The sequence below is a fragment of the Poecilia latipinna genome, unplaced genomic scaffold (genome assembly GCF_001443285.1).
Source record: "Poecilia latipinna isolate Pla-1442-1.1 unplaced genomic scaffold, P_latipinna-1.0 Scaffold979, whole genome shotgun sequence".
Classification (NCBI taxonomy): Eukaryota; Metazoa; Chordata; class Actinopteri; order Cyprinodontiformes; family Poeciliidae; genus Poecilia; species Poecilia latipinna.
Genome location: NW_015113595.1, coordinates 10,242 through 34,825, shown reverse-complemented (window position 1 = coordinate 34,825; position 24,584 = coordinate 10,242). Strand labels below are relative to the sequence as shown.

At 40.8% G+C, this 24,584-nt stretch overlaps 2 protein-coding genes across 3 annotated transcripts in view; both read right to left on the bottom strand.

The window, feature by feature from the left end:
• Positions 1-8,898, bottom strand: part of serinc5 (serine incorporator 5) — a 23,349-nt gene extending 14,451 nt beyond the window's left edge. The window contains exon 1 of the mRNA XM_015050201.1: positions 8,688-8,898. Coding sequence (XP_014905687.1) covers positions 8,688-8,714 — 27 coding nt within the window. The 5' untranslated portion in view covers positions 8,715-8,898. The remainder of the gene's footprint in view (positions 1-8,687) is intronic.
• A 1,394-nt stretch (positions 8,899-10,292) lies between these two features.
• Positions 10,293-22,834, bottom strand: cdk7 (cyclin-dependent kinase 7). Of its 2 annotated transcripts, XM_015050203.1 has the most exons (13): positions 22,817-22,834; positions 15,831-15,945; positions 15,585-15,644; positions 15,470-15,503; positions 15,323-15,390; positions 15,126-15,194; positions 13,601-13,711; positions 13,399-13,517; positions 12,388-12,487; positions 12,219-12,305; positions 11,989-12,138; positions 11,212-11,350; positions 10,293-10,681 (listed from the first exon to the last, which is right to left on the bottom strand). In XM_015050203.1, exons 2-13 carry the CDS (start codon positions 15,894-15,896, stop codon positions 10,653-10,655), a joined length of 1,032 nt encoding a protein of 343 aa, XP_014905689.1. In that variant the 5' UTR covers positions 15,897-15,945; positions 22,817-22,834; the 3' UTR covers positions 10,293-10,652. The 2 variants fall into 2 exon arrangements, with proteins under 2 accessions (XP_014905689.1, XP_014905688.1); XM_015050202.1 differs by lacking the exon at positions 22,817-22,834 and having other exon boundaries at positions 15,831-15,969.
• Between the last annotated feature and the right edge of the window lie 1,750 nt (positions 22,835-24,584).

Genomic DNA, 24,584 nt, shown 5'->3' with positions numbered 1-24,584 from the left:
AAAAAATATATGTGTATCTAGAGGGAGGAAAAAAAAAAATATATATATATATATATATATATATATATATATATATATATATATATATATATATATGTATATGTATGTATGTGTGTGTGTGTGTGTGTGTGGCCAGGCTATGCTAACCGCTAAAATAACATGCTAAAGCTAGCTTAAAATCTCAACTGTGTAGATATTTTGTCTTTAAGAGTTTTAAAAAGTGACTCTGTTCTTATGTATTCTCATAATAAAGCTCTTAAAGAAAAGAAATCAAATCATCCAAAAACTGATAATGGCTTTTCAAAAGTCAAAAACCGGAAATCTACCACAAACACCTGATTGGTGCATCTCGTTTATAAGTGGCCCTTATGAACAAGTCGTCTCCATGCAGACACTCTGAAGAGGGTCCAAGTTGCCCACAACGCCGCAAAGCTGTTTTTACCAACTTTTGGTTCATCAGAAGGGAATTGAGTTTTTTCAACCAATTTTATTGTCAAACTAAAACAACTGATTGAAAACACCGACGTATTATTCAACCTGGAAAAATACGAAACATTTCTAAGCACTTTCACAGTCTTACACCTGAGAATTATCCAACAATACAAAGTCATAGCATCTTCCTACCCAACAGTAAACTTGAATACAACCACAAGTGACTGTTCATATTGGTCATTCATGGTTTCAGCCACACGAGACAAACCGCTTCTCTTCTGCACGTCACTACGGAGAATGAAAACCCAGTCGAGCACAGAGGCCTGCACTGTTTCCTCTGTCAGGCCGTCACATAGGAGGAGGATAACTGCATAAAAGAAGTCTCTGTATTATATTTAGAAAGCAAGGCGCTCTATGATTTTTTTTTCTGCAGCCACCTCACCCAGTGCTAAGAGGTCAACCCTGTGATCTCCATCTGTACATCTATCTGATTCATCCACTTATGATTCAAAAACCACAAAAACAAAAGATTAACTTGGATCATTTTTAATGTTTCACTCTTTCTGGAGGTTTCAATGCAATTTCAAACGTTGTCACTTAAAGATTCTGCACAAGAGGAAAGTTGTGAAACACACGACTCGAGAGCAGCAGGAGGTCAGCACTTCCTGTGGGTTTCCAGCATAAACAAGGCAGCACTATATTTATCTGGTGATTGCTTCATCTTTTCTTTTAATAAGCCTTTGTGTGTCATTACAAGAACATTGTCCCGTGAGCAGGAATTTGCTGTGTTTGTACGTTTTTTTTTCTTTTTAAAAAGGAAAGCACCCTTTTACACCTCATGAGATGTTTTAACACATATTAATGTGTTAAAAAAAACCCTCTAGCGCCTGACTGACAAATGTATACCAAAACTTACACATTGTTGGAATAAAGCTTTCCATCTCTGGCTTCCTGCTTCACCAGCCCTGAGATCCCCCTGTTAGCCTTCCTGCTGCCTGTCCAACTATTTACCCATCCATCACCTCGGGCTCCAGCATGGTTGCTTGGAGCTCTGGCTTTTCATAGCAGAGCAGAGTGCTGTCTTTTTGATGGCTCTCTTTACAGATTCCTGATTGAAAGCAGAACCAAAACTGTCTCCTTTCTCTGTTAAAGCAGGGGAAACTGCATCTCTGTCTCAGCTGCTCATCGTGAGAGAGCATTTCTTTTACACACTGTGACAAGATTTTATAAAACTAAGATTTTATGGACAAGATTTTATATGTCGGATTCAAAAGGGTTTTGAAAAACAAACTTGTCTGAAAGATGAGCTCAAGCCTTTGAAAAGCAGACATTATGAAGAAGAACTGAATCAAAATCAGTCCTGACTTGTGAACAAGTAGGAAACACGCAAACACTACCAGGTTCAGCTGACAGAACTTTTCGGTGTAGATGCCGTTACTGAGGGAAACAAATTCATGATTAAAGATTTAGTTGGGGTAAAGACAAAAGCAGCTGTTTAACTAGATAAGACTCAAATAATTTTCCAACTAGAAGAGCAAGAGGAGGAGACAAAAAAATTTTATTTGACGAATTTGCTCGGCCCACCAAAGGACTGCTACTCTGAGTCTGTACAATCGTCGTCTCCATTATCCTCACTGCTGTCGTTTCCACAAGCCTCCAGATGTACACAATAGACACTATACGAACTTTGTCTTTATTTCCAAACAAAAGGGTGTTTATTTTACTAAAATAAACTCAAAAAAGACATCTAATTTGGGACCCATTGACTATAAGAGCATTTTTAAGGAAGCATCCCTTAAACCAGGGGTGTCAAACTCCAGTCCTCAAGGGCCGCTGTCCTGCAACTTTTAGATGTGCCTCTGCTGCACCACACCTGAAAAGAATAATTAGGGAATTAGCAAGGCTCAGGAGAACCGATCTACACAGGGAGGAGGTAATTAAGCCATTTCATTCCACTGTTTTTTACCTGTGGCACATCCAAACACTGCAGGACAGCGGCCCTTGAGGACTGGAGTTTGACACCCCTGCCTTAAACTGTTAGGTTTATTCTGCTGTAGAAATTCGTAAACAGAGAAAAACTGGCAAACTTAGAATCTATTTAATTACTTTTACATATAAAAGCACAGTTAAAGTAACTCTCTGCCAGGCATGGTGGTGTCACAGGCGTAGATCATGTGGCCCAGAGTCCTGTATGTCACCGTCACGGGTGTGAGTCAAAACCAGTTGACCTTTGCCTAATGTCTTCATCTTCCCTCACAAACCACTTCCCTGTCCATTCTCTGTCAAATAAAGGCCAAGGAAATCTGCAGGTCATCAACACCTGGACCGGTGACCCTGGGCACCAGCGACCCTGAACAGGATTAGGTGAGTACAGAAAAAGGAAGGATGAACAAAGTTTAGCCTTGATTCGATGTTTGTGCCTCCTGGTTTCCATTTGCACACACACAGCAGAACAGGGCAAGCTGTCGCCTTTAGTCTCTGCTGCAGACGCATGTCTCCCTCAATGGGCAATTAATTAACCACAAAAGGCTGCATACAAGTAGAGAAAAAAAATAGAACAACTTAGGATCTGATATTGTTTAGATTTCATTAGCTAGGGGGGTGTTTCGCCAGCAGATTGCACACAGTGAGGTGGGCAAAGAGCAGACCGAGGAGCAGTTCTGGGAATGGGGAGAGGGATCCGAGAGATGGGAGTCTTGAGGAATTCCTCCACACCCAGACGCAGAAGGAGTACCCATAGCAACCCATGTGGACCTTACCCACTTCACAGGCCGTCCACTCCCCTGGCCTCCCTCACTGCTAGTGCCCCTCACCAGTATAACGACAGGTGGTTGGCCTGTCTGCAATTCAAACCCCCAACTTAAATATGATCAGCAGCCTCCCAGCCGTTTGTCATGGTGCTGCAGCTATTCATCCTGAACAGCACAAGCCCGGCCCTCACACAGCTCTTTCCACGCCTGTCTTCAGTCAGACCAAGGACAGATTCTCAGAAAATCTTACAATACAGTCAGTGTAGACAAACTTTGGTCTACTTCTCTCTTATCTTACTGCTGTGTTTCACTCCCTTCATCAGACCTTGTCGCGTTGCTAGGATGGTAACTATTATCTCTTTGAGTTTTTCTCTCTTTTTTTCCCACAGTTCACCTTCTTCTCCACTCGCTCCCATTATACTGATTCGTAAAAAAGCGATAACGCCATTTGAAACACAAAGGAGATTTCCCCTCTACTAAATTTGAGTCTTCTTGATGTTGGCCTATCACATTTGCTTAAGATGTGAAAGAACGTGAAACCAATGTGGATGTTTTTGCAAGACACAGCAGACTGTATGTCTGTACAGTAACTAATGCTCCTACTCTTCACTGCCTTATTAATGCCAATCAAAGTGATAAAAAACAACAACACAACCTCAGTCAAACTCAGAAGGGTTGGGCTGTGCAGCACGTAGCCACAGAGAAGCAACCGCTTACACAATACAAACAGACCTATCACAAATTCAGGTCAGCCACTGTCCGCACAGCGAGGCTGAAAATCCCAGCCAGATTTAAGTACGGGGCTTCTCCGTCTAGCAGTTCCTCTAACAAGCAGAGGTGTCAAAATACTGCTAAATACAGGTCGGAGACCTGTGGGAGCAGAAAGCCAACACCGTTCAGTTTCACCTAAACACACTGGGCCTGAAAAAAAAAAGCATGGCAGAGAGGAAAGACGTGACTCACACCTAACGTGAGCTCTGTCAAAAGCAGAAGTACAGACACAGCAAAGCCCTGCAGCCATATTTTCACTACCACAAAGAGTAACTCTCACTTATCCTGCATCATGTGACCAAGTATGGTGCCTCAAAGTGACAACACTTCATAACATCTGTAATAAGACGGTCACAGTGAATCATCCCAGACCAAAAGTTCAGATAAAACTGCCGACCCGCCCGATTTTCTCAGATTACATCCAATGCTTTGTGCCGGAGGCAGTCGCAGGAAGCCAGCAGAGTAGTGAAATGAAATTGGCGCAGGCGAGACAAAAAGAGCTTTAACATACGACTCCATTACTCCACATACAGTCCCGCTATTGTCTGTATATCCAGGCAGCTGTATACACACAGCAAAAATGTATCAGTGCTCTGTTTCCCTGTACACACAGGGAGATCTTTGCTTCTCTCTTTGCAAACGGATCCCCTGGATACAACCAGCAGCTAGGAAACTTTAGTTTGTTGCGAGTAGAAACCGCTGAACTAAAAGGGAGGATTGAGTTACAGTAAAGAGGAATAACTGAGGGCCAAGATCATGAAACTCCTCACAGATGAAACTCTTTGTCACAAAGGAAACAGACTGAACCAGAACAGGAAGTCGAGAAAATACGAGATCAACAGATACAGGAAAAACCTACCGTCATGCTGTGTTTATGCCAACACAAAGGCCAGTTTCGCCTTCAAAGTGAATATTTTTATCAGCCCTCCACTTGAAAAGCCACAAATTAGACAGAGCTAGCTGGTATTTCACTATGTTGCATCACTGACTTTAGATCTTGCTCACTAAAGTGCACACAAAACCTAAAGAAATAAAACACAGACTGGAAAAGAACAGTCTGTGGTGGTGAACTCACCACCACAGAGCTAATTAGAGATGCATGGGTAACGTTTTTCTGGCTGATGTTGTTCTTTGTACTGCGAGACATAAAATCCAACAGGAAAGTAAAGTACCGTAGACATCATTTGTGCCATCAGATAGTAGACAGACACTGCAGGAATGAAGGACTGGCAGTAATGTCCCACTGGGAAAACAAACCCCTGCCGCTGCTGACTTCAGGAAAAATTCCTGAGAGTTAGCTGAAGACTAACGGCATGTCATGCCCGTGTTAAGACAGCGGGAATCGTAAATCCCGCAAGCTACGGCAATAAAACAATGGGGTGAGGAAAACTACTCTGCAGATTTTGTTACATCACAAAAACTAATTGAAATATCTGTCCGTCTTTCCTCAAAGAGAGCTGCAAACTAAATGAAAACACGTGTTTGTTAAAGAGTTAGATTTAGTGATAAAGGACCTTTAAATTAAATAGGTTTGGTTACTTTTGACCAACCTTGATGACAGAAAAATAGCAAATGTGTTTTGTCCTCCAAAAGAGACGTCCAACCATTTAAAAGTGGAAAACACTCGTTTTATTTAAGGACATTTCAAGGCAAAACGAGCCAACTCCCATGGCACGGCATGCGCCTGTCATGCCTCAGTTCATAACCACCAGCAGGTCATTTTGTACAAACCTTTGCAGACGAGGGCTAAAAGTAATTTTCTGACTTTTACTGTAAAAATGTGATTATATGTATTATACGATTATACTGTGTATGTGCAGGTGGTTGGCTCTGTTGTTTTGTTTCAGCAGGGATCAAAACCTCCCATATGTAAGAAGGCGCAACTGGCCCAAAAAAAGGGGTTTTCTATTCAAAAGAAATACATTAGCAGGTGATACAGTTGAAATAAAAATTAAACATGAGATCTAGACTTTTCTAAGAATACAAATAAAATGATACACTATGATTAAGAAGATGGATACATAATTGTTTGTTTACGAGTGTGAGATGAAAGGAGGATGGAGCAGAACAGCAAAATATGACTCTCAGAGAATAACCTTTAATTTTCTTCTAACTACTGAGGCCCACCCATGGCCACCACACCTTCGCATTAACAGTCCTCACAGACGTGTCCTGCATTGCCTCCCAACATCCGCAGCACTTTGGACACCCGGCTGAAGCTCATCCATGGGTCCTGTTGCCGCTCCAACATTTCACAGACTGCTAAACTCAGTGACAGATTTCAAAGATCTCCTTCTACACCATTACTTCTTCTCTCACTTCGAATCCAACAACATTCGCCCATCTCCGATTTCCAACCTTGGAGGCAGTGCGGAAATTGCCGGACCACACATCAGGCTGGGCCTCTCAAAACTTCAAGTGTGGCACATACGCATGGAGGAAAAAAGTTAATTAGAAGTACACAAATAGATGGTGACGGACCAAATGGGCTGTCTGTGGCAGGGATTAGTACACTCCCCGTGCAGTAACTCTCAACCGGTCTTATTGTTTGCCCTTCATTTTCTCCTAATCCTGCCCCTTTTCCATCATCCCGGCTCTTTGAAAGGCACAGGAAATGGAAGTAAGCTCCCCCTTAGATGAGGGGTGAATGTGTAATTAAATTCCTGCCCAGACCAATGCAGCAGCAGCAGTGACCCTGCGGTCAGTATCAGTCTGGTAGTTGTAAAAAAAAAAAAAGGCACTAAGCATTAAAGAAAACACTCTCAGGCTCGGTATACAAGTCCTCTGCTTATGCTTTAACAAAGTGTTTCCGATACTATAGGGTTCTTCACATAATTCAGGGATAGCATCATGTTCCAATTACTTTAATCCAATCACAAATTAGAGCTGCATAATCAAATCCTTGGAATATTACTATCATGGAGGATGACTTGGATGCTATATTGAGAGGGCTATTATATTTCAAGTGTTATTCAGTCCCACTCTGCATGTCAGTAATGCGTTTGACCAATTGAAAAAATTTTCCTGCTCTTGATTGCTGCCGATTTTAGAGGATGAGACGAGATGCTAAAAATCCCAAAGAGTATTGGAGACATTGTGATGACAGAAAACAACTAGGGAGGAAAATGTAGGTTATACCAACTAGCATCTTATGTTCAAATAAAAGACAAACCTATCAGAATTTTGTGGCCTATTTCCAATCGAAGGTTCTGTAAAGCGTCCCTATTTTAGCTCATTTCAATTTCTTTTTAAGTTTTACTATAATAGAAGCATTCAGTTTTACCCTGCTGCTTCCAGCCAGTTATTTATTAGCATAACTGACATTACTAAAACAATCTGTAAAATAAAGAAATTTCCAAAAGGCTGCCAACATTTAAAAATGAAAATCATTTATAATGCAGCATCTTCTCTGTCATCTGTTCTCCCTTCCTGTTCTCTCCTCTCTAAATCTCAGTGAACTCTGGACATGTCTTGGCATGTCCTAGAAATAAGGGATGGGCGCTATAGATTTTAAAATTTCAGAATTTATGGCAATAATTACCATAAAAATGACAAAGAGTATTTAAAATGTAATCATAGTCTTTTTGTGAATATAGCTGTCACAACTTAAATACAAACACACCTCCTTCTATAACAGTAATAATCACACTTTTATTGATGTAATTCAGAATAAAGCTAGTTAAGTTGAGAAGTACAACTAGGATTTTTGCTCAATGTCCAATCATATTTACTACAAAAAAAAAAGTTAGTCCAACAGTCTAGTTATCACAGACAAAATGTAAATAAATTTCATACAGCTTATTGTAACATATTTTGCAAAATTTGTTTTCAGAACAAATTAATGATACACTTTAAGGTAAAAAGGTGAAGGATTGGACCTCTTCACCACTGTAATCTACAATCGGAACATCAAATTGTGGAGAAAAATAAAGCTTCCAAAAACATCCAAGTACAAAATGTACCGCTTACACTTTTTCTAAGTTTATCGCAATCATATAAACAAATGCGTGCAAAGACATTGTGAGTAATCTTCTCCCTTGGCAAAAATGAGAAGGTCAAAGCACAAAGAAAATCGGAACTTGTTATCGGAAAGGAAAGGAGAGATTGGTGCATTTCTAAATATAAACGCAGAAGTGTTATTATTTTCCCTACGCTCTCTTTAGGTCTCTTCCCCTTCACTTTAGTGTGAATACGCGACTTTAACCAGATTTACACTCCTAAAAGAATAAAAGCAGCTTCCTGTGAAGTTTTAGGAGTCGACAGGAAGATGGTTGAAAAGATGCAACAACTAAAATCCACAATGAAGAGGTGTTTATAACTCATAGCCAGCTTCCAGAGGAGCGTGTCGAGAACCAGTATGTTTTGAAAACCTTATTGTTCGTCCTCCAGTCCAGCTAGTTTTGATAGTAGCTCGTTTACAGCGCTGTTTCAGCTAGCTTCGCCTCGGCTCGCTTTGTCCTCATCCCCACGGTGACGTTCCTGAGTGGATCCCACAGCGTGAATTATGCATTTCTTTCATGCTATGAGTTAATCGGGGCATCTGGCGGGCAAACATTCCCCACGAGACACGAGGAGAGGGAAGAAATAGGTAGTCTCAGTGGCTAAGGTCGAGCTGAAATTAACGCTGACACGAAGTGTAAACAAGACTGAACGCTCTGGACGCCACAGCCGCTTGGTTGTAGCGTTTGCACCCGGTGGACAACAGAAGACAGCCGCCTGTCTATTGTTCCTCACCTGCGAGACGCAGCACGGAGTACACATCCTGCTCCGAAGAATCTCTGAAATCCGCTTTGGGGTGAGAAAGGATGGCTGTTTTCCTCCTCTTCAACATGAAACCACCCGCAGCAGACGAGGAGCAACGCGCCTGTTCTTCCCTGGTGTTTGCAGTAATGCCCCTGACCGCTGCCTCCGTCCTTCCTCCTCTTCCTCCTCCTCCTCGTCCTCGTCGTGTCTCCTCCCACAAAAGCCGCGCTGCGCCTGACACGCTGACCACCAAACTCACCATAAAGGAGGTCATATAGTCGTAGTGTTTCATTTAGGACTTATTCTGTTCGACCCAAAAGAAATTTGTCCACGAAGGTGACCCATTTTAACATCTCGGAGTCACTTTACGTCTTCTTAGCGTAAATGAGTCTCTGTTTGATGTTTAGTTTTTTAGCTGGAAGGTAATATTGTGACCTTTTTGACCCATGAAACTCTATTATTATGCAGTTATTCTTACCCTATGAAATTAATCAGGGAAGATGCCAATTTCAGCCTTTTTTAACAGAAAAGCAGCTTAGGGTTGGTAACATTAATTAAAAAACTGTAAACTGAGGCAAAAGTTAGAAAGGCATTCAGTTTCAGACACAGTTAAATTAAAGGAAGGCATTATGTATTTTACAAGTACTTTGGGCCACAATCAAGTGACTATATTACCTTCAAATGTTATAAAAATGCCATCCATATGAAACATGACCTAAAATAAATGTCACTTAGCAATTTGACACATTGAAATTGGCCTCTGTTTCTTTAAAAAAAAAAAAAAGCTCCTGCTCTTTCTGGTATTCTGCCTTTAGCACACTGTCACAACAATGTTCCTCCAGGTGTGATTTTGATGAGGGAATAACATCATGACATGATATAAAGCTTAAAAAAGTTGACATTACATAACACTTCCCAGTTTGAGAAACATAAAGAGAAAAATGAAAACTTTAATTTTCTTTCCTTTGGTCTGTTTGGATTGTGGCGCATCAGGGTATCTTCCACCCTTGCTGTGCGTCTCCTTTGAGTCGTGTTGGAGCTGCCACAAGTTGCCAGCTTGTGAAGCCTCCCTGACATGGCCAACACTGATAAAGCTGCCAACGTAGCTCCATGCGTTGCCGTTTGCCAAAAGCTGTCATATGACTCATTCCCACACACTTCAGTGTTTGCTGCCACAAAAAGCCAACGCTTTATTTTGACTATATGAAGACATTCGTCACTAGGAAGACAATTTCTGCAACACACGAATCCCTCTGCTTGGAAAATCAGTTGATGATCCTGTGCTGGGACTTTAAAACTTTGTGAATCTAGGCAGCTGTTGTCTAAAATTAAACAGAAAATAGAAATGTGTAAATAAAAAATGCTACTAAAGAGAAATCTTGCTTTATATCTCATGTGATGTTACGTGGGGCATGTATATGGAGCTAGTTTTAGGAGAGCAGATTAAAGCTGGACTAAATGATTCACAAATTAACAATACCAGCAATAACATTTTCTAAAAAGAGTTTGATTTTACAAAAAAAACTGCCAAGAAGCTTCAAAATATCCCATAAATCATCAACATGGTACGCATTCATAAATAATACTAACAGTTTCATGTGGAGATAACCGAATGCAAAATGTCAGAGATGCATTCACACCTTTTATTTTCAATACATAAAAAAATACAACATTCATGACATTAATAAGACTTGTGTTTTCTTAAGTAACAAATAGAAATATTCTAACGGGCTTCCACAGCTGAATTATCAGTGAAAGCCTGTCTTGAGTTCAGCAGCGCACATCTGGAGCTAACCTCCGGCCACGATCCTCGTATAAATACTAAAAAGTCCTAAAGCCTGTCTCATCTGAGCCAGACTCGGCCGAATTTGGGGTTTTATTTGCTACCGGAGGAGATTCCCGTTGCATCCTGGGAGAAATCGGTGGATTTCGTCTGATTTACCGGGTTCCACGTGGTCAGAAAATGAGCTTCTTCTTCATAACAGCTGAAAAAAAACAAACATTGTCACGTCACAAACGACATATCCACACAATGTTCCTACATATAGAAAACACCACGCTGAACCTCTGCAGAGTATCATTAGTCTTACGACAATCTCTCTGTAATATAGGCTCCAGAAGACAGCGTGAAGTCAAACCCGGATATTTTCCAAACCACTGGAGCTTTGAACCTCCCAGAAACACCAACACTCTGCTCTACTGAAGCAAACCTTCCCACTAAACTTCATGTGCACGCTCAGCTTCAGAATATGCTGCATTTCCAACCAAGGCTGTAATTACAGCCAACACCCACTGAATTGCTAGTTCCAGTGTCAGGGTCCATTAGATTTATATCAGTGTGTGGGCCGTGAGAAGTGCAAGGGTTTATTAGGTCTTAGGGTCTGACCAAAAAAACTTAAAGTTTCTTTTAAAAAAAAGGAAACACAAGTAAATTGTTAGCTTCTTAGCAAATAAACTTAAACCCAGCTTGTGGGTGTAAAAACGCAAATACTAGACTACGTTAGTTATTACTTACTTGTATCCAAGCCGTCTGTTTTCCTCTTGAGTCCAACTATTTCCTTCTCCCTCAAAGCCTCCACTGAGCAGTTGGGTCGGGGAAGCTGGGCACCAGGAGTCGGACCAGGGCGATTGCTGAAGTACCTCATCTTTAGAGCCTGCAGAAGAAGAGGAAAGACAGCAACACACAGATAATTTGGAAAACAAATGAACAGCTCTGACTAAGTGGGGACGTATGAACAACTAGCAAAGGATTTTCAGTCTGAAAAACCTGGCAGCCACTGGTGGCAGATGAGCCAAGAAAACTCTTAGATTAGGAGCCACAGTAAAACAAATCCAGTCTGAAAGTGTTAAAGCAGTCTGCATGAACTATATGGTCTACACAAAATGTTTCCTGCAAAGTAGTTCTGCCAACAAACTAAACGGCTGCAGGAGACAGAGCTCTGCTGGACTTGAGGGAGGAGTTGCCGAGGAAAGAAAAAGGACATGAATTAATAAACTCATAATTGAGTGAAAATCTCCAGTAAGGAGGATTCTTTTTGTTTGATTTTTTTCTATTATCAATCACATTAGTAGTTAGCTTTATTCTAGGAAATGGAGAGAGAAACAAGAAAAACATTTTATTTTGAAATGTATCAATTTCCTTATATGCGAAAGGGGAAAGAGTTATTTTAGTTGAGAGAAAAAAATACTCTAAAACTTTTACAGCTTTTCTTTTTTATAAAGACTGCCCCCCCACCCCCACCCCAAGTATACAAGTGAGAAGAGTTAATTTGCACGAGTATTCTTTCTTTACCTGTGTGGCCGTTGTTCTCGTTGATGGGTTAAAGGTGAAGAGGCCTTGCAGGAGCTCGAGTAAATCGTCTCCGGCCGCACTAAATATGTGCTCCAGAGGGGTGCCAGGAAATATCTTGAAGGAGACATAATCTGGTAGGCTTGTCATCCCCTGCAGGGAGATCCGGCAGACAAATGTTGAAGCTCTCACACTTCAAATAAAAGAAAAAATGTAAAAGAACGGATACGGACAGGCCACGTCTCTTCTGTGGGAGTCCCAAGAGCTTCAAAGATTTTAGTCAGCTGGTCAAGATCCGAGTCTCCAGCGAGAAACGGTATCTGCAGCAGAGAAGATAATCAGAATAAGGATTTAAAATAAAATTAAAAAAATAAAAAATTAAGTGAAGCGAGGATTCTCTACCCGAAGCAGTAACTCGGCCAGGATGCATCCCACAGCCCACATGTCTACGCCCACGCCGTACATCCTGGCACCAAACAGGAGCTCAGGAGAGCGGTACCACCTGGGGGAGAGAAAAGGAAAGGATAAAATAAGGTTACATTTCATAACTTTCAAGTTTGGGTTGAATTGATGAGAAAAGCAAAGTATTCCCAGAAGTCCTACTTGAAATTTGTCACCTCAGTTGAGGAAAGCAGTAAATCTGCCTAGATAAGACCAAAACCACAAATCTAACTGGACACACCTCCCCTATGGTGAAACACAGAGGCAGCAGCATCATGCTGGGGGAATAATTTGGTTCAGCAGGGAAGCTGATCAGAGCTGATGAGACTAGACATGGCATCGAAGATGCAAAATGACTTGAAACAAGACAGAGGTTCACCTTTGAGCAGGACAACAACCCTAAATATTCAGCCAAAGAATGGCCTAGTCAAAGTCTAGACCCAAATCCAACTGAAAATCTCTGATAAGACTTTAAATTCATGAATGCCCTCCATCCACTTTTGAAAAAGTTTCAGTCTTTATATGTGTGGAGCTGGCAGAGACACATCCTGAATGAAAAGTCACAGCTTCACCTGCATTGACTCAAAGAGAGCTAAATATATAAGCACATAACGTCTTCCACATTGTTTTTCATAAAAGGTTTAGAAAACCACATTTTCTTTTACGATGAGAATTAGTACCCAGCTCTACTTTCTTTCACTAAAAATATATTTGGGACTAACACAACAAAGTGACAAAGTGGGTATTAATGCTACATATCCAGTAAAAACCACAATGCAATCTTTGTAATTTGCTCCTTTCTGGGTGTTTATCCAAAATATCAAGGTCAGCTGAAATTTTTGAAATCTGAAGACATTTTTAAGTTGATAAAATACATGCTATTTTCTGAGGGAAAAAAACAACAAACAAAAACAGATCCCTGAAATGTGTGACTTTTAGTTGTTCTTTGTGTGTTAGCACAACATCTCTGACCTGGTAACAACTTGATGTGTGTAGACTCTGTTGGGGCTGCCAAAAGCTTTGGCCAAACCAAAGTCAGCCAACTTCAACACTCCGTTCCCATCTAACAGCAAATTATTGGGCTTCAGATCCTGGAGATGAAAACATAAAAAAAACAGTAAATACACACAGGATCAAACGTGTGCTTTTGACAGGCCTGTTTCTGCTTTCTTACTCTGTGCAGGACCCAGTGTTGGTGCATGAACTCCAACCCTTGTAACGTCATCAGGATATAGGCTTTAATGTGGGCTGGAGTTAAGACGAGGCTGGTGTCTTTGATGATGACCTGAACAACAAATAAAAATGACCCATAAGTCAAAATCAGAGCTGGATCGGGACGAATGATCAACAAAAAAAAGAGATAAAAACAAAGTAAAACCTGAAGGAAATAAGTTTGAGGACCAAAAACAGAACAGTTCTAGTTTGCCTTTACACCAACCTAACCCTCCTCAGGCATATTTGTTCTCAGAGCGACTGTTATTCTAGCCAGTCGTATAATGTTATCAGTAATTAAAAATAACAGTCCATTTGCCTAAGTGAAAAACATGGAGCGTCGTACGTCAGCATCCCCTCTCCTCACCGTCTTCTGCCCACCAGCCGCTAATGGCAAGCATTTATTTCCAGAGCCGAGACCAGAGCGATATTGATTTGCTTTCAAACATGTTTATCTTGCACCCCTCACTTAAAGTCTAAATGCATTAGTGATCACCGCCCATCTGGAGCCTCGGTACAAAAAAAAAAAAAGGTTAATGGAGGACTGAAGACACAAAAAGCCAAGGTGTATTCATGCCCGTGGTCTTTATCATCACACTTATGTTTAATTGCTACTCTTAAATGTGAGCTAATCTCACAATCAATGTTTCCATATTTTTTCAATGATGAGGAAATAGACATAAAAGCTCTTCACATAACTGAAGCTTTGAGGTGTTTTTTCCATGATCATCAGAGAGAAAGAGTAAAAAATAGAACTTGAAGTTCTTTTACAAACTTTAACACAGACGTGACTCCACTGCAACATCTGGTCCCAATTCTAAATTTCTTCACCACAAGACTCACAGCAAGTCATCGCAAACGCTTGATTGCAGTTGTTGCTGCTAAGGCTGGACTAACCAGTTATTAGGTTTATGGGTAATGACTTTTTTCACACGCAGACGTGATGGTTTGAATTATTTTCTTTTACGTAAACACTCTGGTTTGTGTGTGCCACGTCTCAAAACTGTTTCGCATTTTAGTGTTCCCACACTGGTTTTTTTCCTAGTTAGGTGGAGTGTAGAGCAACCCCTTCTTCATTCAGAGCACTGCTGATCAGCTGGCTGAAATAAGCCTGCTTACACTTTGTCCTTAGTTATGAGGAAGACAGACTGAGATTGTTCAGAAATTGTTCAGGGACAAAATTGTGTAGTAGAGTTAGCATAAATTGCAGCTTTTCTGTTTTAAATTAAGGCAAATATATGATGGTATACTGTCCAATACTTTGCAAAAAATGTGGAAAACTGGAAGAGATTCCTTCCACCTTGATGCATTTTGTGTTGAAATAACTAGAAATGTATTTAAATGTTCAATGTAGATTAGCAGAAATATTAAACATAATCCTCTAGCTAAGAACAAAAAAAATCAAAGCAATTTCTCTAAATGTCTTTAATTAATTTAAAAGGATAAAATTGGTTCAACAAAATAATTAAAAATGAGACAAGTCTCACCTCCAGGTCTGTTTCCATGAAGTCAAACACCAAGCTTATGTTTGATTTATGTCCAAATGCATCCAATAGCTACAGGATATTAAATTAAAGACAAAAAAAAAAAAAAAAAAACATTCCTCAGCACACCTCAAATGTTTGGACACATGTACTCTGACTTAAAAACAAAATGTTTTTTTTGTTTTTTGTTTTTTTTTTACCCCGATGATGTTTGGATGATGCAGCTCCTGGAGTAATTTGATCTCCCTGAGAGCTGTCCGGTTTATACCTGCAAAAACAAACCTGCAGTGAAATAACCTGCAGGACGAGGTCAGTGTTGGAGAAGATTACTGGAGCCCACAACTCACCATCTTTGGCCTCGGTTCTGTGTCCGACCTTAATCTGAGAGAAGGATGAAAACATGTCTGCTGTTATTAAGCTGAAATTACTGTAAAAGTTTAACAGTGCAGGGTGTGATTGTACCTTTTTAATTGCAACTATCGTGTCAGTCACTTTATCCCTGGCTTTGTATACTGTGGCGAACTGCAGAGCGGAAAAGGAGGACAGCATATGCTCACAATTTCTGGCTGAACACAGCAGCAGGGCTTTGTTGACATTAGCAACCAGCTAAGGATAGCCATCATGCTCCTTTGTAAGACAACAAAGCAACATGAAAAGCAATAAACCCGTGAGGTAATGCCTGAACTGATACATTGTTCCTCTTCCTACCTGACCCTCGCCGAGGAAGTCCAGCTTCTCGTATCGTTTTGCTCTAGTTTTCACATCCATCGCCATAATGAGAGCTAACAGTCTCGCCGCTTCATCAACACACACTTCCTGTCCCATTAAAGGTCCGCAGCTGCTTTCTTCTACTACCGGGTTAACACGGGCTGTTTAAAAGTACCAACTGCGCCACCTCCTGGTTATATTCGTCATACATTCAGTGAGAAATTGATGTTAAGTAACTTTAGTTTTCTGAAAGCTGTTACTGAAACAACAAAACAACAACAACAAAAAAACAAACAATTCTCATAGCCTCACACCAAAGCCACGAATAAACTCAACGTCTTTTGGAAAATAAAATATTTTATTCAGAAAATATTGTATTTTATGAAAGTATATTTTCATCGTGTTGACCATGTTCATGTATGTAACCTTTGTTGTAGTGAAGTTCTGCACATACTGCACCTAAAAGACACAACACTTTGACTTCCTTCACAACTATTATGGGTCAGGTGAGCTGAGAATGTCAGGGGGAAAACATCTTAACTTTAATATTATTTTAATAATAAATATACTTGCATTGTCTATTAATTTGCTCGTAGTTTTTCTTCGCCAAAGCAACATAATTTCAAAGTCTCTATATTGTTTATGTATCTCTTGGGTTGTGGTTCCTCAGTTCTACTTTACTTGAATTGAGTCCACCTGTGACAAATGCAATTAACTAAATATGATTTAGCACTCTGGTCTTTATAAAGTCTCAAAGAACTTTTCAGAAACCATCTAAAGAAGTAGAAGAAAAAAAATTATTTTGTTTTATTATGTTTGATGCTGTGATTAATTACTCTGTCCACCAATGACATTCATTGGGTTAACCATGATGCAGTGATCTACACAGTTTTATCTCTGATTTTTGCTTGAGTTTTTTTAGTTTACTTTTTGTGAGTTATGGCAGTTTCTGGGTCAAAGTGGTGTTTCAAGTCAGGCTAAGAGTGAAAACGGTTTCATCTGAGTCTACTTAGCGATGCACTTTAGACCTTTTGGAAGGAAAGATGTGATGTTTTTCCCATTTTCTTCTCTGCGTGCCCTGATTATCGAGGCCTCTAGTGCTGCTTGTTAAGTTTTGGACACATAGTCCTGCCTGCTCAGAACATTACTATTACTGTAATTTGATCAGAAATTTCTTGTTGTTACAGTCACTGTTGTTATCCTCCGTATACGCTTTCTTTTACAATGTGGAAATCTCCCATGCTGTTTTTATTTGACGTGGCCTCATCCATTATTTTCTGTACAACCTGTTCGTGTTCAAGAGTTTGACTGGCGGTGGGTTTTCGCAGCATCACTCAAACAAGTATGTTTTGTGATAAAGAATGATTTCAAAGTTTTGTGAAAATGAATTCAGGCATTTTACGTGTTAGACTGGGATACAAAGTCTACCCTTTCCTTACAAAGGACAGAAGAAAAGGTCAATTTTCCCACCAACTTCCCTTTCCCTGCTGAAGAGTAGCATGCCCATAGCATGTGCTGCCACCACCGTGTTTCACAGAGGGGGTGATGTATTCAAGGTGTGACACAGAGTTAGTTTTCCACCCCACACAGAGTTTTACATGCTGGCCGACAATTTTAGTATTATCCTTGGCCGATGTTCCTCTGTGTTGAATAGAATTGTGGGAGGTATCTTCAGATAAACATTGGCTGAATCAGGTGCTGCAATGATAAAGGGCAACCAGTTTGCAAAACTGGAAACGATGGGAGGTCATGGGTCAGTTTTTAATTTTATTGCACAAACTTGACGGAAACCAACATTTTGACACCTTTTGTGTCTTCACACGCAGAGTCATAAGTGAACAAGACAAGTAATTGAAGACAACCTGTGTACAAAAGTCACTAAAAGCAGCGCGAAGTAATGTTACAAACCCACTGGTCAAACAGAAGGAGGGCAGAGTTCACCAATATGATTTACTTACTGTTATTCGCCAAACAAATTTTCTACAATACCTAAAGAGCATAATATAACACTCTATTATAAGAACATGCATTAAAGATAAAATAACAAACATTAATCAGCACAATCATATGACTCTGATATGAGTCTTTAGATCTCTTTTTATAGGTCCAGCATAAACCAAAACTCTGAGATCTGCTCCTTTTGCATCGCCCCTGCCTCCTGCACTTAGGCACCCAACCCCTTTTGACCTTACATGAGGCAGGAATAGAAACTGGATGGATGAATGACTTGGCAGATCGATGCTTGTGAGACATATAAGGAAATTTCATGAAACTTGAAACTTTAGGTCTGTTCATACAAAGCGATTTAAACGTCAATTAAAATGTTTTCCCATTCAGTTCTCAATCATTTTACTAGCATAATGGAATCATGTTGCTGATAGTTTGCCTTTTTCCCGTCATTTCTCTCCTTTCACCAGTTTTGACAATGGTCCCCCAGGACTCCGTTCTGTCAGTTAGGAAGTTTTTGTGATCCATGCACCACTGAGCACATCTCTACATCCCATCCCCATTCACAGTAAAATACCACCACATCCCACAGGATTAGGCATGCCTCCTCTCCTTTGACCCTACTTGTCTCCTGCCTCACACACGCACACAAACACACCCTGCACACTCACACTTTCTAAACACTCACCACTGACTTTCATTTCAATGTTAAGTTTGACAAGGGGAGTGTGAAGGATCAGCATGCCTAATGCACCCCTCTTTCCTCCACCCCGCTTCAGATGTATGCATGTTCTGGGTCTGACAGCTCACAGATGTGACTGACAGTATGTGCCCATGCAACCGAGAAGAGGAGAGAAGACAGGGGGGGGGGGGAGGGAAAAAAAAACAAAAAAAAAAGGAGAAGCAGAGCTTCAGTCTTTTCTGCCACCAAATCATCAACCTTCAGAAACACAGAGACTGAACTAAAGTGTAATGTTGTTGTTCTGCAGTGGCTGTAACTCAGATCCTTTTAGATTTAAGATAAATGTGACACATTGATTTCCTCTGATTGTTAATTGACGTGAGGCTGTTGTTGTCTGAGAATAATCTGAGAAGTGTGGCGTGCATTTGTGTTCATCCCTCTTGACTCAGATATCCCTGAGTTGGGCTGGATAGCAAATGCACAAATGAACAGGAATTGTGAAAACCATGATCAAACATAAAAACATTGCATTAATTGGTCACAAGTAATCAAATTAAGTTTATATAAGTTAATTTATTAGATTTATTAGTGAAACAAAAGTAAATCAGTTAAGTTTGACAACCTTTATTCAATTACTTGTGACCAATTAACACATCTTTTTTTTTTTTTTTTTTTCATTTTGCAGGCTCTGTTCTCGTTTTCCAGTGCACAATCCCACCCTGCTCAGTGTTGGTGTGTCATGCAAAATCCCACAGAAATACTTACAGATTTGTGACCAAACCTGATAAAGTTCAAAGGACATGCAAACTGTTCCAAAGTACCTAATACTTTCAGGACACTTGTCAGTCTCGCTTCTCCTGGTCTCATGAGCAGATGGTGGCGCTGTCGAGCCGAGGTGTGCTATGTGTACTCCCCCCGTGTACGACAGGGCAGGAGGAGAGTGAAACCACAACGCTGTTTATCAAACTCATAGGAAGTGGTTGTTGTTGAGCAAGGACGTGTCGCACCACCACATCCTGCCGCTGGGAAGCTGCTTTAGATGGGACAGTGTTCACACAATGTACAGTAAACAACAAATGCAGGCCAGATGTTTTTTTTCTTTCTTTTTTTTTTCACAGTGCATGTGCACGGGTAAGTGTGTGATGTGTGTGGGTGCTTCCGACATTATACCATATAGCTATGATTATTCAAAGAGGAAGTTGTTCGAGTGCGTACCACGACAGATATTATAACGTTTTATTTCACATTTCTTGGAATTTCTCTTTTTTATAGTCTAACATAGACTTGTTTTTACCCCTTAAGCTAACTACATCACACTGACATGCACAAAAAACAGTGTTCGCAACCATAGCTTCAAATTGTTCCTTTGCAAAGCAGATCCTGTTTTTACATACATTTTTCTGTCATGCTTATAATATTTTTGATGTTTTCGAGAGACATGTTCAGAAGTGATAGTTGTAAAAGTTTTAAACGCAACTTTGACCCCGTTGTTGGATATGTAAGCCATGAATGATTCAGCATTGTGTTTCATACACCTGCTGCATGTTTCTGTCTTCGTTTCACTCACAGGGGGAAGTGGCAGTGTTCTCTCATCTGGGGAGTTTTCCTCGTTTCTCTTTCTGACTCTTTCACACATGCACGCACGCACACACACTCACAGAAAGAGAGACAGAGAGAGAGAGAGAGACATGCAGCTGTATTTGACCACAGGCAGGGCTCTAACACAACAGGATGTTGCAGGGTGGATGTGCGAGGTGTGAAGGTTCACACAAGCTATGACAAACATCATCTGATTCTCAGAAACTTATTATTCCTTTTTCAGTGGTCTAATAGACACCAACACATTGAATCCATTGCTCTTTTTGGGTCTGCAGACAGAGCGACAGCACGTAAGCCGGGATTTAAACCCACATTTATGAAACTCCACTGCACGACACTCAGCCGTGTTCTGCACTGTCGCTCACTTTGTCCTCTTCATTCCTCTCAGATGTCTGCGGTGACAAGACAATGAGGAAACAGAGGGACAGCAGAAGGACGGTCTTTATCTTCCTTGCTGCGGTGTGTTTACAAGCTATGTACAGATCCATCAAATCAGCGCTGTCAGTCCTGTGCTGCTTTGTTACATGCAAGAACGGTCAGGCTGAATTTCCATTAGGGCATCAACCCCCATTCAGCACTGTCCTCCCTCAGCATGCACCAGGCATGTGGAGGACTTCAAGATGAGCCCACTTCTCATAGCTCATCTCAAATAGAGCCAACATTATGATAATGTCCCTATAAGTAGCAGGGGGATGGGTGCAGTGTCATCTCCTCACAAAGACAGAGCCAGCAGGGACTCCACAGTCAACTGCATTTAGGGCTTTGTTGTTGTCTGAGCCCCCTCGTCAATATTGTTTTTTCTGTTCCGGTCCGCATCCTCCTCTCAGACTTTATTATGGCTCTCATTAAAATGATCTCTTTCTGAGCTCCTGAATGAAGAACAAAGTCTTGTGATATTTTCTTTTTCTGCCCCTTTGTCTGTGTGCCTGTGTCCTCGAGTCTGGCTGCATATGCAAAGCACATGTGGCCAATTGAGAGCTCCAGAAAAGCCAACAGACTCCTTGAAGAGCTGCACTATTTTAATCAGCTGCTCTGAATAGCTTGCTGTTTGTCCAATAAGTCATGGAGGCTTAGTCGTCTTTTTTTGTTGTTGTTGTTGCAGAAGCAAAGAGAAATGACAGGAGAGCACAGTGGGGCGAATAAGAACGGAAAACATCAAGGTTTTCTCAGTAAATATATTTCTAATGGGGCTTTTTACATGCCATTCACACCACATTTTGATAACAAAACACATATACAAATGAGAGGAAATGTCCAATAACCTGGATGGACATAAAGAATTATACAAACAGGACGAAAAGGAGGGTTGAGAAGGTACAAAAACAAAAAAACAAAAATACTGCTGAAACCTACTGGTTTAGTCTTAAATGGTTGTCTCTACAAATGTTTTTCATTTTCAAAGTATTTAATAAGAAACATTTTAGGTGGGGGAAAATAAAGGGCTCTCTCCTGGGAACTTTACGTCTGTATTGTTGTAGAATATTTAGATTTTTCCAAGAGTTCCAATGTTCAACAGCTCTGGCTTCTATGCTCACTCACAGCACAACACTCCACTGATGAAGAAAAAGCACTTTTCTGTAAAACAGTTGGAGAAGTCCGTTAAATACTGGAAGAATACCAGTATTACGCTTTTTAGAAAGCATTGCAAACTGTGAGACATACTTGATTATATTCTTACAATGAAATAAGGTTGAACTTTTCATCAACACATTGAGGGCAAACGCAGAAACAACGAGGCTCTCAGATGATTTCAGAGAAAGTCAGTAAGGCTGCTAGAATATTTTGAATTCACATTAAAGTTTATTTTAAAAAAACACACACATAAATGGAGATGGTGAGTATTACACCTGAGTTATCCGTGTCACTAGTTTCTCCATAAAGAAGATGTCTGGAAGTTTTCTCTCCTAAAAGGATTCAATGAATTTTAGTAAGCTTGTTTAACACTGATTCTCTGTGTTATGCATCCAAATAGTCATAACCTAATATGTAGATTTATTGGTTTGGATTTCTACTGATGTTACTTGAGCAATACTTGGTTTCCTTTCACTCAGTGCTTCAAGATGGGTCTAAAATGATGAGAGCACTCAACATGCCTGCTGCAGCTTTTGGCTGTAGAACGTTATTATCTTTAGAAGGTAAATGAAGGAGAAGAGTCCCTTTGTGTGTTTCTGTATGCGTCTGCAGCCGGAGACGGCCTTCAATGGCGTGCGACCCAAGAAGCCATTTACTTCATTAACCCCTCCAGATCAGCAAGGGCTCCGCAATCAGCCTCGTCACACGTCCCATTAACTTCTCCTTCTATCAGGATGGCCCTCGCTCCTCCTGACACCCCACACAGTCATGCGTGCATCTCATTTTGTTTTGCAACACACAACCGCGAGGTCTTGCGTTTCGAAAGCACCCCGTCCTTCTGCGCTCTCAGATCAGCGCAGCTCCTCTGCCTCTGTCTTGGCTAACCCCATTACCTCTGCGGGTCCCAGGGGTCCCTCGGCTCTGATGAACCCTCAGCTGCCCTGTGAGATTAGTGGACTCCCTGAGAAAATCCCCCTCATTGATTGAACGAATGCGAGTCTCTCCTGCTCACAATGTCAGCTCAAGGTTGGCACGTCCACTCTCCTTCCCCTTCAGTCCTGCCAGGAGTTGCTACTTTGCCATTAATATCAGAGTTATTTCCATCTCCTGCTGTCTCCGCTGTTCTTGTTTTTCCACAAACCTACTATTGACATTCACTCGTGTTTCCTTCCGACACTTTTCTCCACCGGCCCCACTCAGAGCGTTTATTAATTGTTAGGTAATTTCCCCCTCACTTCTTCCTCATCTTCCCATCTCCTTCCCTCTACTGATACTTTGTGGTAAAGTAAAAAAACTTCAGCCTTTCATAAGGTGCTTTGAACGTTTGAATTCCCTTTTCTGAGTTGCACATTAAATGAAGGAAACTGTTTTTTTTTTCTTCTATGCATGCATCCCTCTTGTGGAATAAAGGCGGAAAGAGAGATGAGGGAGTAAGGCCACTTAGATGAATGACTGAATCTTTCTTTTTATTTATTTTTTTTGATGCTGAACCTGACGAGCGATGAATGATGCACCAGATTTCCTGTAGCGGTGAATAGAGATGAAAAGATTATCCAGATATTTGGATCGCTCAGGCAGGAAGGCTGCCCTGCACGCTGCTCCTTTCCTGGCCTTCCTCATAATTCAATATTTACAGTTTAGGCTGAAAACGGCTCTCTCTCGGCCCTCCTGGATCCGGTATCCATGGCAGCAGATTGGAGAGCAGAGGGCCTTCTTCGTGTGTCTGTGTGTGTGTTTCTGAGAGGGTAATCTCTGCTGATACACTGCCATTGATTGGTTGTTAGGGAGCAGCTGTTGACCCCTCAATCTCTGGGGTCTCTTTGTGCTTTCACACACATCCCAGATCAATGCATGTGATGATACTCACACACGCGCACGCACACACACACACACACACACACACACACACACACACACACACACACACACACACACACACACACACACACACCTGATTTGCTATTCTAGTAGTATTTCAGAGTTCTTTTCAAAATGATAAAAAATCAACCTAAATTTAAATGTGGTATTAATTTGAAGTTAAATCCCCGTGGCTGGTTTTATGAACATATCGGAACAAATGACTTAATTTATTTGACATAATTAAACTAGTTTCAGAACCCCTAAGGCTCCAGAACTTAGGAGCAATTTTAAATGCCGCCATTAAAAAAAAAAATATCGTTAGAGTTATTTTCAGACATCAGGCTCTTGTGAAAGAGGTAGTAAAATTCACAAATATACATATAGATCATAACACAATGCGCAGTGCAGTGATTTGCAAAAGTAATGATACCCTGGTGATGTCGTGACCACAAACTTCAACATACAGCACTTCACATGGATTATGTGTGATAGAAAACACATAAATAGTGCATAATTGTGAACTGGTATACAAAGGACACATTTATTACATGTGAGACTTTGAAAAGGCTGAACTTTACCTGTATTTGGTGCCAGGAGTCATCTCTGTAGAAGCACATTTAGTTACAATTATTACACATGTCTTTTGGGGGTATTTTCCAACCAGTTTTGCACTTCCACAGGAAGGAAAATGTTGCCTTTCTTCTTGGTAAAATAGCTCAAACTCAGCCAGAATGGATAACTGGTGCCAGTACAGTTTTCATGTCATGCCATAGATTCCCAGTTGACGAAGAGTGGACCTTTACTGGGTCACTTCTAACTCAAGGATGTGCTTTAATCTGAACCACTCCATTGTTGTTCTTGCTGCATGTTTTTCCAGCACTGGCCAATATTGAGCTCCACTCACCAGCTTCTCTTTCCCTGCTGAAGAAAAGCATCCCCACATCACTTTCACTACCGTTTCACTGTTTCAGGGTGATTCTGTATTTATCACAGTGAAAGAGCACCTGAGGAGGAATCATAGTGAACGGATAATATTTAATAAAGTTATTATGTCCAGCACCTTGGAAGGAGTGTAAAATGGAAGAACAAACATG